The sequence below is a fragment of the Diachasma alloeum genome, unplaced genomic scaffold, assembly GCF_001412515.2.
Source record: "Diachasma alloeum isolate Michigan unplaced genomic scaffold, Dall2.0 Dall_scaffold_00217, whole genome shotgun sequence".
NCBI lineage: Eukaryota > Metazoa > Arthropoda > Insecta > Hymenoptera > Braconidae > Diachasma > Diachasma alloeum.
This window is the reverse complement of record NW_021680382.1, coordinates 702,017-716,291: the sequence shown is the minus strand read 5'-3', so window position 1 is coordinate 716,291 and position 14,275 is coordinate 702,017. Positions and strand designations below refer to the sequence as shown.

At 40.6% G+C, this 14,275-nt stretch overlaps 1 protein-coding gene across 1 annotated transcript; it reads left to right on the top strand.

Annotated features, from left to right (window-relative positions):
- Positions 1–589: 589 nt before the first annotated feature.
- On the top strand, positions 590–11,226 carry LOC107037333 (facilitated trehalose transporter Tret1). The gene is made up of 3 exons (XM_015255843.2): positions 590–1,042; positions 3,702–4,327; positions 10,350–11,226. The coding sequence occupies exons 1-3, from the start codon at positions 892–894 to the stop codon at positions 11,067–11,069; spliced, it is 1,497 nt and encodes a 498-aa protein (XP_015111329.1). The 5' UTR covers positions 590–891; the 3' UTR covers positions 11,070–11,226.
- The last annotated feature ends 3,049 nt before the right edge of the window (positions 11,227–14,275 follow it).

Genomic DNA, 14,275 nt, shown 5'->3' with positions numbered 1-14,275 from the left:
TTATCCTACTTTACCAATTCACTACAGATTTTATTTCCGCGCAACCTCCCATTATTTCAATTCAATAATAACGACATTCTGGGAAAAAATACCGCATACGTCCATTCCACTGAAATAAAATCCACACCATAAATTTTCACATTCCACAATTTCCCCATTTCAAGGTCAACGATTTTCCCGCACAAACCTCGAGTTTCCCCGCACCTCATCAACCGCCTCACGACTCCTAACGTCAAAACATTAGTTCACAAGTTGACGATAAACTCCGCCGACGATGAGCAAAAAAAAATTGACTTAAAAATGCTCAATTGGGCGGCGTAATTCCAAGGAAGGCCGAGTAATGAAAATATCCCACTAAGAAGTCGGAAGTTGGCCGAAGGGACTTTATGTGTGGCATTGCAATTGACCGTGTCCATGATTCCACACGTACCTTTCGGTGAACGTTAACTCGCATCGTCCGCAGAGCGGACAAATGCCTGTGGAAATACTGAGAGTGGGGTGTGCAGGAAGTTAATGCTGCCACTGTTAGTTGTACACAAAACCCCACCATTAGCTCACCTGTCAGTCAATTGGCTTAAAAGGCACTGTGCCGAACCATTGACTACTCAGTTCGGCACTCCACGTGCCCGACAGTCGTGCCCTGTACCCGCGAATTCGTTCAATTTCTCTTAAATTCCCAACTCCAGAGGCGCAGGCACGATCGCATCCTCATGAATTAATTATTTTCATTTAGTCGACGGATTGATTAATAATTTTCCTCGAACACTAGTCTCGCGGTCTTTCAGCGGAGATTAGTTTTCTCGTCTCGTCGCGCGAAACAGTGAAGCTCTTTTTAATGCAAGTGAAAATAACAAGTGGGTCAATTAGTTTTTGCTGATCGCGTCGGGCAGAATGCACTTGAAAAAAATACTGCGGTGTCTTCGTCATCCCGATGAGCCGCCAGTTGCGTTGGACATCGTCGGTGGAAAGGAGATTGAGAGTCAACAGCAGATTGCTCCCGAGCGGGGCAGTCAGTGGCTGCAGTTCACTGCGGCAATAAGCGGTAAGTCATTGATCATTTCTTGATAGTGGCATTGGAAAATGTTTAGTGGAGTTAGTGGGCATTGGGCGCGCATTCCCGGCGATACGAGCGTGAATTTCATGCGTTCAAATCATTGACGATGGAAAATCGCAGGATTTCAACCAGGGATCGCCGTCAATACTGAATTTGTAAAATATAATGATCAAATTTTATAAATAGGCTCGATGGCGCCAGCTCCGGGTAACGAAAACGTCTGATAAAAAAAGAGTAAATTTGGATGTTCGATGGATTATTTTACCCGGGAGAGTATCCCAAATGAATAAATTTAATTTAGTTTATCTCGGGGACAAAAAATAAAATTTAATCCCAAGGTTAAATCAGTGTTAATTCAAATGGGGTTACAGGATGAATAAAAAGTTATTCTTCGGGTGAAATATTGAAAAATTGTGAGCACTACGATGTAATTGACCACGAGGATAAATTTTAAACTGGGGTTTATTTGGATAACAGGACTTGGCGCAATTTTGATTGATGATGAATTAAAAATTTGATAATATGGAACTGTAAATTTATCATTAAGGGGGGACTAGTATGAGTTTTAAAAGTAGTGGGTTATTGGAGTGAGACTTTTCATACTTTGAAAATCGATCATATAGATCTAAAAACGAATAATTAGTGGAATTTTTTTTTTTTATTGTTCGGTTGCCCGAAAACGCTTAAAATGCCAAAACAGTCCAGGGCCTCCAATTTTTGAGCCACGAAGGATTTTTTTTTTTAATTTTCGGAAAAATATGTGGAATAACAACGAGCTATTTTTTTATTCGCCTCTTACACGGCTAAATTTGCTTTTTTTGTATTTTTTAACACAAATAGTGAATTTTTTTATATGAAAAAAAGACGAAATCAGCTGTTTAGGGGTTGAATTCCAAAAAACTGGCTCGTAATTGTTGTTCCACACATTTTTCCGCAAATTTTGAAAGAAAAAAATTTTTTGTAGATCAAAAATTGGAGGCCCTGGACTGTTTGTACCATTTTAAGCATTTTTGGGCAAACGAACAATAAAAATAAATTTTTTTGCACTAATTATTCGTTTATAACACCACGACTTTTAAAACTCATAGTAGTCTCCCCTTAAGTGAATAATTCAAATTTCTTAAAAGGAGGATTTTCAATTATCGATCAATAAAATAGTTAAAAATTTCAATATTTGAATTGATGATAATTAAATAATCAAGAAATTTAAGAGTGATGTTAACTAATTGACTACAGTATTCAACGGAAAAAATTGTTGTTCGAGTGAATTATCGGAAGTGTTCCGGGAATTGAGGATTTTAGAGAACGTTTTGTTACTGAAATCATTATAATTGAACGATGGAAACATTCCGTGAATTATAAAATCATATTGAGAATGTAAACGACTCTACAATGGAGCGAGGCAAACACAAAAATGTTAATGCGCGTGAGATCTGCGATCCGCTTGCGTAACGGAAATAATTGGATCCACATAATGCATATTTCATGCTACATATTCAGCATCAGCTCCCGCTGCAATCGAATTAGATAAAAATAATAATGGATCGTCTATTTCACGTTTTATGTAGCTCTTGAACTCGATAATCGATTTATCAAGCCCCTGACGATTCCATTTTATATGGAATATTGTGATCGAAATGATTGAGAGAACACGTGAAAAAAAATGTCGTAGAAAAACGTGGGGGATTCCCAAGGAAATTCTATTGCATTTCCAGTTTTTTTTTCAGTAGAAATGTTTAATGGAAAATATTCCGCCGAGAAATCAGTTGAATTAGATTTTTCAAAACAACTTATTTTATTGCGATATTTTCTATGAAAATTCTTCGTCTCTAACTTTCATTTTTCTTTATTTTCATTTTTTTTATGAAAAGAGAATAAAAATAGAACGGAAAAAAATGCAAAAATTAATGTTTAGGAATTCTTATAGAAAATCTCTGAAAAGAAAAATGATATAGAAAGATGAAATTCAATTTTTTTTAAATAAAATAGTTTCTATTAAACATTTTCTGTTGCAAAATTTGTCATTAAAATCGACCGTAAACCAATAAATTTTCATTAGAAATCCAATAGAATTTTCTATCCAATTCGTCACGATTTTCACTGAAATTTTCTTGTGTCCGAAGACAAAACCACATGCTACAAAACAACAAACCAACGGTAAGCATTGCGCAATGCGAAAGACCAGCATCGACACTTCATTCCCTGAATGCTAAGTTACGTGATTCAGAGAATAGCGTTTAATTACATGAAACAGATTGACCAGGTGAATCGGCCGATTACCCCTTTTAACCAGAAAATAAATAAAACTGTGATGCAACGATAAATACAAAATATTTCCTGTTCGAATTGACATGACCCCAATCGAAAATTTTCGCAATTGGCAATCCGTGAAATTCGGTAATAATTTGCAATCGCAACACGCGATGGGGACTGGATGAATACAATATGGAGAGTTCGGGCAAATTACTTTTGAATATTTCATCTCAATTCGATCGATAGAAAATTGCGATTTTTTTATATAATCGACTGTCGACGCATTCATTATGTTTGTACAATTGTCATTTATCAATTCCGATGTAATCCTTATGTTAATTCATACATCATTCCTATTGAGCGTGAGAGATACTATTTGTACATTCTCTTGTAGCCTGCCTCGCAGTAATAGGATGTGGAGGTCACCTTGGCTGGACGTCTCCAGCGCTGCCCTACCTCACCGGCCCCGAAGTGGTGAATCCCATCACGAAGGGCCAGGGCGCATGGATAGTCTCCTGTTACACGATCGGAGGAATACTCGGCTCCCTCCTGACGCCACTGGTCCTGGACAGAATCGGGAGGAAGTACTCGCTGCTGACCTTCGCACTTCCCCAAGTGGCCGGCTGGGGTCTCATAATCGCCGCTCAGAAGCTGATGGTCCTCTACGTGGCACGTTTCATCGCCGGAATCGGCCACGGAGGAATCTTCAACTTGATCACGATTTATCTGGGAGAAATTGCGGACAAGAATATCAGGGGAGCACTGGGCACGTTTCTCAAAGTTTCGGCTAATATTGGTACACTTTTTGTGACGGCTGTAGGTGCTTACTTGCCATACTGGCAGTTGAATCTTGTGTCAATATCTGTTCCTGTCATCTTCATGATAACCTTCGCATTCATGCCTGAGACGCCGTACTTTTACCTGATAAAGGGGAGGATTTCGGATGCCGAGAAGAGTCTGATGACCTTGAGGAGACTGAAGAATCCGGACAGCGTGCGGGAGGATATAAAAATAATGAAGGTGAGGCGGAACTATGATTGAATATTTTTATTAAGACTCCTCCGAAATCTGTGGAACTCAGAAAATAAGATTCATAATCCATAAACGCTAGGATCGCGTCGATTCACTCTTAGAGCCACTGCGCAGTTTGCTGCGCAGCTTGGGCACGGGTACTAGATCGAGTTGCCAAAAATGTATGACAACATATTTTTTATATTATTATCCAGTTATAAGTCGTATTTTTCCAAATAATCATGTTATAGAATATTCCGACTAAACATTAATGACTTAAAGAGTCTGAAACACCCTAAATATTTAGCGAAATCTCGCATCTGTGACAAATTCACAAACATGGTTATTCTTTTCTCGAACAAGTATTTCCACTAAAAATTTACTGATCATTCGCATGAACAAATCACAAAAAGTGTATTTAACAAACAAAGAGTTCTAGATACTTACAACAATTCAAGAAACCAAATCAATTGTAAATATCATATATTTCTATTAAACAATGAAATAAAATGGAATAAAAGTCGTAAGTAATCTGAGTGAGATTAAATGTTAGCTCAGGAGTATTGCCCTGTCAGTACACTCATGGGGACCCTGAGGCTCTTATGGCCCTTATGACCCTAAAGGGTCAGCAGGGTGACAAAGGTCTACCCCTGCTGCCCTTCCTTGTAACATCAAATAAACTTTCATAATAATGTTAAATAAAAGATTTTGACCCTCTTGAACATTCTAACCAATGTGGACCTCAGCCCTTACAGCCCTTATGACCCTAAACGGTCAGCAGGGTCCCAAAGGTCTACCCCCGTTACCTCTCCTTGTAACATTAAATAAACTTCCATAACAATGTAAAATAAGGAATTTTTAACCCTAAATTGTAGGTAGGAAGTGGAAAAACGCAATCCCGAGCCGTCCATCTTCCTATAGGGGACCCAAATTTGGTTTTAAAGCTCTATCTCTCATAGTTTCCGAGATAATCGCGAAAAACGAAAGTCCCAAAAAAATTAATTTAATTTATCTTGTACAGGGGGTAGGAAGTGGAAAAATGCAATTCTGAGCCGTCCGCCTGCCCATCGGGAACCCAAATTTCCTCAGGAATCGAATGGAATAGGTTTTAAGGCTCTATCTCTCATAGTTCCCGAGATAATCGCGAAAAACGAAAGTCCCAAAAAAATTAATTTAATTTATCTTGTACAGGGGGTAGGAAGTGGAAAAATGCAATTCTGAGCCGTCCGCCTGCCCATCGGGAACCCAAATTTCCTCAGGAATCGAATGGAATAGGTTTTAAGGCTCTATCTCTCATAGTTCCCGAGATAATCGCGAAAAACGAAAGTCCCAAAAAAATTAATTTAATTTATCTTGTACAGGGGGTAGGAAGTGGAAAAATGCAATTCTGAGCCGTCCGCCTGCCCATCGGGAACCCAAATTTCCTCAGGAATCGAATGGAATAGGTTTTAAGGCTCTATCTCTCATAGTTCCCGAGATAATCGCGAAAAACGAAAGTCCCAAAAAAATTAATTTAATTTATCTTGTACAGGGGGTAGGAAGTGGAAAAATGCAATTCTGAGCCGTCCGCCTGCCCATCGGGAACCCAAATTTCCTCAGGAATCGAATGGAATAGGTTTTAAGGCTCTATCTCTCATAGTTCCCGAGATAATCGCGAAAAACGAAAGTCCCAAAAAAATTAATTTAATTTATCTTGTACAGGGGGTAGGAAGTGGAAAAATGCAATTCTGAGCCGTCCGCCTGCCCATCGGGAACCCAAATTTCCTCAGGAATCGAATGGAATAGGTTTTAAGGCTCTATCTCTCATAGTTCCCGAGATAATCGCGAAAAACGAAAGTCCCAAAAAAATTAATTTAATTTATCTTGTACAGGGGGTAGGAAGTGGAAAAATGCAATTCTGAGCCGTCCGCCTGCCCATCGGGAACCCAAATTTCCTCAGGAATCGAATGGAATAGGTTTTAAGGCTCTATCTCTCATAGTTCCCGAGATAATCGCGAAAAACGAAAGTCCCAAAAAAATTAATTTAATTTATCTTGTACAGGGGGTAGGAAGTGGAAAAATGCAATTCTGAGCCGTCCGCCTGCCCATCGGGAACCCAAATTTCCTCAGGAATCGAATGGAATAGGTTTTAAGGCTCTATCTCTCATAGTTCCCGAGATAATCGCGAAAAACGAAAGTCCCAAAAAAATTAATTTAATTTATCTTGTACAGGGGGTAGGAAGTGGAAAAATGCAATTCTGAGCCGTCCGCCTGCCCATCGGGAACCCAAATTTCCTCAGGAATCGAATGGAATAGGTTTTAAGGCTCTATCTCTCATAGTTCCCGAGATAATCGCGAAAAACGAAAGTCCCAAAAAAATTAATTTAATTTATCTTGTACAGGGGGTAGGAAGTGGAAAAATGCAATTCTGAGCCGTCCGCCTGCCCATCGGGAACCCAAATTTCCTCAGGAATCGAATGGAATAGGTTTTAAGGCTCTATCTCTCATAGTTCCCGAGATAATCGCGAAAAACGAAAGTCCCAAAAAAATTAATTTAATTTATCTTGTACAGGGGGTAGGAAGTGGAAAAATGCAATTCTGAGCCGTCCGCCTGCCCATCGGGAACCCAAATTTCCTCAGGAATCGAATGGAATAGGTTTTAAGGCTCTATCTCTCATAGTTCCCGAGATAATCGCGAAAAACGAAAGTCCCAAAAAAATTAATTTAATTTATCTTGTACAGGGGGTAGGAAGTGGAAAAATGCAATTCTGAGCCGTCCGCCTGCCCATCGGGAACCCAAATTTCCTCAGGAATCGAATGGAATAGGTTTTAAGGCTCTATCTCTCATAGTTCCCGAGATAATCGCGAAAAACGAAAGTCCCAAAAAAATTAATTTAATTCATCTCGTATAGGGTGCAGGAAGTGGAAAAATGCAACTCTGAGCCGTCCACCTTCCTATAGGGGACCCAAATTTGGTTTTAAGGCTCTCTCTCTCATAGTTCCCGAGATAATCGCGAAAAACGAAGGTCCCAAAAAAAATTAATTTAATTCATCTCGTATAGGGTGCAGGAAGTGGAAAAATGCAACTCTGAGCCGTCCACCTTCCTATAGGGGACCCAAATTTGGGTTTAAGGCTCTATCTCTCATAGTTTCCGAGATAATCGCGAAAAACGAAAGTCCCAAAAAAAATTAATTTAATTTATCTTGTACAGGGTGTAGGAAGTAGAAGAACGCAATTCTGAACCGCCCATCTTCCTATAGGAGGCCCAAATTTCCTCAGGAATCGAATGGAATAGGTTTTAAGGCTCTATCTCTCATAGTTCCCGAGATAATCGCGAAAAACGAAGGTCCCAAAAAAAATTAATTTAATTCATCTCGTATAGGGTGCAGGAAGTGGAAAAATGCAACTCTGAGCCGTCCACCTTCCTATAGGGGACCCAAATTTGGGTTTAAGGCTCTATCTCTCATAGTTTCCGAGATAATCGCGAAAAACGAAAGTCCCAAAAAAAATTAATTTAATTTATCTTGTACAGGGTGTAGGAAGTAGAAGAACGCAATTCTGAACCGCCCATCTTCCTATAGGAGGCCCAAATTTCCTCAGGAATCGAATGGAATAGGTTTTAAGGCTCTATCTCTCATAGTTCCCGAGATAATCGCGAAAAACGAAGGTCCCAAAAAAAATTAATTTAATTCATCTCGTATAGGGTGCAGGAAGTGGAAAAATGCAACTCTGAGCCGTCCACCTTCCTATAGGGGACCCAAATTTGGGTTTAAGGCTCTATCTCTCATAGTTTCCGAGATAATCGCGAAAAACGAAAGTCCCAAAAAAAATTAATTTAATTTATCTTGTACAGGGTGTAGGAAGTAGAAGAACGCAATTCTGAACCGCCCATCTTCCTATAGGAGGCCCAAATTTCCTCAGGAATCGAATGGAATAGGTTTTAAGGCTCTATCTCTCATAGTTCCCGAGATAATCGCGAAAAACGAAGGTCCCAAAAAAAATTAATTTAATTCATCTCGTATAGGGTGCAGGAAGTGGAAAAATGCAACTCTGAGCCGTCCACCTTCCTATAGGGGACCCAAATTTGGGTTTAAGGCTCTATCTCTCATAGTTTCCGAGATAATCGCGAAAAACGAAAGTCCCAAAAAAAATTAATTTAATTTATCTTGTACAGGGTGTAGGAAGTAGAAGAACGCAATTCTGAACCGCCCATCTTCCTATAGGAGGCCCAAATTTCCTCAGGAATCGAATGGAATAGGTTTTAAGGCTCTATCTCTCATAGTTCCCGAGATAATCGCGAAAAACGAAGGTCCCAAAAAAAATTAATTTAATTCATCTCGTATAGGGTGCAGGAAGTGGAAAAATGCAACTCTGAGCCGTCCACCTTCCTATAGGGGACCCAAATTTGGGTTTAAGGCTCTATCTCTCATAGTTTCCGAGATAATCGCGAAAAACGAAAGTCCCAAAAAAAATTAATTTAATTTATCTTGTACAGGGTGTAGGAAGTAGAAGAACGCAATTCTGAACCGCCCATCTTCCTATAGGAGGCCCAAATTTCCTCAGGAATCGAATGGAATAGGTTTTAAGGCTCTATCTCTCATAGTTCCCGAGATAATCGCGAAAAACGAAGGTCCCAAAAAAAATTAATTTAATTCATCTCGTATAGGGTGCAGGAAGTGGAAAAATGCAACTCTGAGCCGTCCACCTTCCTATAGGGGACCCAAATTTGGGTTTAAGGCTCTATCTCTCATAGTTTCCGAGATAATCGCGAAAAACGAAAGTCCCAAAAAAAATTAATTTAATTTATCTTGTACAGGGTGTAGGAAGTAGAAGAACGCAATTCTGAACCGCCCATCTTCCTATAGGAGGCCCAAATTTCCTCAGGAATCGAATGGAATAGGTTTTAAGGCTCTATCTCTCATAGTTCCCGAGATAATCGCGAAAAACGAAGGTCCCAAAAAAAATTAATTTAATTCATCTCGTATAGGGTGCAGGAAGTGGAAAAATGCAACTCTGAGCCGTCCACCTTCCTATAGGGGACCCAAATTTGGGTTTAAGGCTCTATCTCTCATAGTTTCCGAGATAATCGCGAAAAACGAAAGTCCCAAAAAAAATTAATTTAATTTATCTTGTACAGGGTGTAGGAAGTAGAAGAACGCAATTCTGAACCGCCCATCTTCCTATAGGAGGCCCAAATTTCCTCAGGAATCGAATGGAATAGGTTTTAAGGCTCTATCTCTCATAGTTCCCGAGATAATCGCGAAAAACGAAGGTCCCAAAAAAAATTAATTTAATTCATCTCGTATAGGGTGCAGGAAGTGGAAAAATGCAACTCTGAGCCGTCCACCTTCCTATAGGGGACCCAAATTTGGGTTTAAGGCTCTATCTCTCATAGTTTCCGAGATAATCGCGAAAAACGAAAGTCCCAAAAAAAATTAATTTAATTTATCTTGTACAGGGTGTAGGAAGTAGAAGAACGCAATTCTGAACCGCCCATCTTCCTATAGGAGGCCCAAATTTCCTCAGGAATCGAATGGAATAGGTTTTAAGGCTCTATCTCTCATAGTTCCCGAGATAATCGCGAAAAACGAAGGTCCCAAAAAAAATTAATTTAATTCATCTCGTATAGGGTGCAGGAAGTGGAAAAATGCAACTCTGAGCCGTCCACCTTCCTATAGGGGACCCAAATTTGGGTTTAAGGCTCTATCTCTCATAGTTTCCGAGATAATCGCGAAAAACGAAAGTCCCAAAAAAAATTAATTTAATTTATCTTGTACAGGGTGTAGGAAGTAGAAGAACGCAATTCTGAACCGCCCATCTTCCTATAGGAGGCCCAAATTTCCTCAGGAATCGAATGGAATAGGTTTTAAGGCTCTATCTCTCATATTTTCCGAGATAATCGCGAAAAACGAAAGCCAAAAAAAAATTAATTTAATTCGTCTTGTATAGGGTGTAGCTAAACATCGCATCTACGACAAATTCACAAACATGGTTATTCTATCCCCAATATCTCTTTCTCTCACACCTACACGTTCTCAATAATGTCGGTAGGAAGCCGTGGAGGAAGGTGAACGCTCCAAGAAGAACCTCTTCATAGAGCTCGTGAGAACGCGAGGCAATCGTCGAGGACTTCTCATCCTCCTAGGCCTGAAGGCGACGCAACAATTCTCCGGACACATGGCGCTGGTAGCCTACACCCAGGAGATCTTCTCCCACAGCGGTTCATCTCTACCCCCGGAGCAGGCGGTGGTTGTTCTCGGTGTCTGCCAATTGCTCGCTGGTTTCCTAGCAGCAGGACTAGTCGATCGTCTCGGCAGGCGGTTCCTCATGCTAGTCTCGGGCTTATCAGCAGCAGTGGCACTCGTCGCCGTCGGTGTCTTCTTCTACCTCAAGTACCACCTCCAAGCCGATGTCTCCTCCATCACCTGGTTGCCGATCGCAGCCCTCATCGCCTACGACGTCATGGAGGTGCTTGGCATCGGAACACTACCTTACGTTCTCCTCGGAGAGCTGTTTCCCACGAATGTCAAGGGCGCAGCTGTCGCCCTAGGGATCGTCGTCGGATCGGTTTTCGCGTCGCTAGTCGGTCTTGGCTTTCAGGCCATGAACACCACTGTCGGAATCCACTGGACCTTCTGGATATTCGCCATTTGCTGCGCCCTGGGGACGCTGTTCGTCTACTTCATCACACCTGAGACCAAGGGAAAGACTCTGGAGGAGATACAGCTGAAGCTGAATCCACCCAAGAGGCCACAACCTGCGCTACCGTGAGTGGGTGACTCTTAGAGACGACTCAAGTGGGAGAGATCTGTGATACATGTTGATTTTTTAGGCTATTTATTTTTTTGATATTATGAGGGACGTTGATTATCTGTTGTTCAATTCTTTCATATTGTAGGATTAAAATAAATACTCTTGTACAAATGGATTGGGTGTTCGGTTTATTTCGGGAACAGCTTTAAAGGCTTTACATTTACATTTTTTGCTTCTGAAGGGAAGCTTTGTATTCAGTGCGAACCCTGCGGCAATGTTGGGGCAATGTTGAATCGTAGAAGTCAGTTTAACGTACATCGTCATAGAAATTGCATTCGGAAGCAAATTGCTAATTTGCCACTGGTTTTTCTCTCTACATTATAAAAATTCTAATCGACTTCTGGTGATAAAAATTTGGTACTCGCAATTGAGACTCCAAAATTAAGGGTCAAAATAAGGGTCACGGGGGTCAAAATAATCGTCATGAGGGTCAGCATAAGGATCACGATGGTCAAAATGAGGGTTATGAGGGTTAGAATGAGGATCACACGGGTCAGATTAAGGGTCGCAAGGATCAGATTAAGGGTCATGAGCGTCATAGTAAGGGTCACAAGGGTCACAATAAGGTCTAAATAATGGTTACAAGAGTGAGATTAAGGGTCATATGAATCAGATTAAGGGTCATGGGAGTTAGAACCTAAGGGTCGCAAGGGTCAACATACGGATCTCTATATTATAAAAATCCAAATCAACTTCTGGTGATGAAAATTTGGTACTCGAAATTAAGACTCCAAAATTAAGGGTCAGAAATGAAGGTTCAAAATCAGAGTCACAAGGGGTATAATGAGGGTCAGAATGAGAGTCATGAGGGCCTAGCCCCGTAGTATTTAAAAAACAAATTTACAAAGCTTCGCATTCCGCGACCAGTCATAAAAATTAATGAGTTGTTTACCAAAGCCACGTGTTGAATTTCCTAATTACCTAGTTTTATCAATTCTCCCACGTATGCTCTAACAACAAATAGACGCGAAAGAATTAATATATTTCCATCACGTAGAATATAGAGCGAGGAACCAGACAGAATTTATGAAGTCCTCCCAGAGGGCCATCCACAGAGAATGGGAATCAACCATGCCGCTGGCACAACGGATAATTTAATCTCGAGGTGTCTTAATTCTCATCTATATTTTTTGGTACTCACCTTTGTTTCTCGCATGCTTTGCAGACAAAAGGTTCCAAGGGGGGAGATGTATAATTCTGTTTCTCGAGGATACTTGTAGTTTTCCCCTGTCTGGTGGCATCACTTGAAATCAAATACTCGTGCAGTTGAACGGAGGAAGTGGATTATCCTTGACATGCATCAGTCGACTCGGCAGATCTCCGAAGGCAGACAAATCGAATTAATTATTTTCCTTATGATCTCCCCCTGACCGGAATTTTTTCTTCTCCAACGATAAATCTCTCCTGATACATTTCCAATGTCTGGAAAGAGCTGGATTATTTAATGATAATTTGTTGTGGTCTCACATGGCCTCGGGCGTTCAACTCACCTCAATTATCATAAGATGGCAGTCTGAGGCGCCTGGCCTCTGCATTAATCGGAAAACAGCGAGATAAGTTGCTGATGGTGACGTCAGTGCGAGTGGAATCTGCGGAATGTTGGCTGAAAAATTCCCCGCTCAAGGTGTTAATTAACGAGGTAAGTGATTCCAGGTAGTTTGTTTCCCTTTTTCCTCAATAGCCGGTGGTTTATGGCCGTGTTTTACGAAGACAATTAATCATAATGCGTTGATTATTCAGTTTGTCTGGGTAATTACGATGAATACTTCTTCATTGTTCCATTGCATATTCCGGTTTGTTCATCGCGGATGGATAAACAATGTCTTAAATTAAGACGTAGGGAGGGGGATTAACCCTAGACTGGTCACCATGCGAGGGAATTGCCGCAACACGTCGTTTTATTCACCTTGCCATCGACTGGTTGACCGGAAAAATTTGAGAAAAATTGAATTCGTTAACTGAAGTATCTGGAAAATTCTAGTATTTTTTTTTCAATATTGTATCCTTAATTCTGGGAGAAAAAAAAATATTTCCGACGGGTGAACAATTTTTTCCCGTGTTAAATGAAATTGCCTGTTGCGCGACGTTGCTGGGAACTCGGTAAACGCGCCCGGGAAGTGTAGAGTGGATCCGGCAACGCTGGGGCCTACATAACAGCGCCACTCTCCCGCGGAGGTGACTAAAGTCGCATTTTCCCGTCAGGTGACCAGACTAGGGTTAAGATACTTTTTCATCACTTGTGCGTAAAGTGAAATTTTGCACACGCGGAACGTGCTCGTGATGAAAAGTTCAATATGTTCTTTATAAATTTGAAACATATGGAATCGGTCCATATTATATTTTTCATCACGCTGTAACGAAAAGTGAACTTTTCGGCACGCTCCGCGTGCCTAAAAGCCCAATTTCCGCCACATTGTGATGAAAAATATTGTTCGTAACTCGTGAAAAAATGTTTTTTAGCTCGTGATATAAACCTCCCACTCGCCAAAATAGTATATTTCGTAACGAGTGCAAAAAACATTTTTTCACGAGTTCCGAACAATATTTTTCATCACAATGTGGCGGAAATTGGACAATTTTGGAAAAGTTTTTGGAAAAGTTCACTTTTCGTCACAGCGTGATGAAAAACACTTTTTTTACACTCGTTACGAAATATACTATTTTGATGGGATGAATTTTCTTTTGAATTTAGTCTTAATGTCACATAAACTGTCGAATGAAAAAAATTGAAAAAGCTCTGAAAAATCTCTATCGCAACATAAAATCATTGAAATCCCATGATAACATGATATCGCAATCGTCTCCGTTGACCAGTCCCCAACATATTCACGACCGCCGTTCCACTAGATTTAACATCGTCTGAACATCAACCTCTACCCCCTCTTCCAGGCTTATTGAGGGTAAGTACGTAGTTTTCCCCCAGATTTTCAGCGTCTTACGGTCAAACCAAGAGTTAAGCTTGCTGGTGGCTGTTATACGAGCCCTCGAAACGAGCCACCCAATCTACCCGGGTCATGCCATGTTGTGTAACCAGCGCTTTTTACTTCCATTTTTTCTTCCTCCACGTACAAATTAGATGGCGGTTGGTCAACCTGAGGAAATGGGTGACAAGGATGCCATCGTAAAAAAACACACGAGCCAGTGGAAACCGAATCACCGGTGAT

Bases quoted from the DNA above. Each gene is read 5' to 3' on its own strand.
- LOC107037333 (XM_015255843.2), top strand. From the start codon at position 892: ATGCACTTGAAAAAAATACTGCGGTGTCTTCGTCATCCCGATGAGCCG. The intron at 1,043-3,701 runs GTAAGTCATTGA...ATTCTCTTGTAG, and splicing joins GTTCACTGCGGCAATAAGCG to CCTGCCTCGCAGTAATAGGA. The intron at 4,328-10,349 runs GTGAGGCGGAAC...TAATGTCGGTAG, and splicing joins AGGATATAAAAATAATGAAG to GAAGCCGTGGAGGAAGGTGA.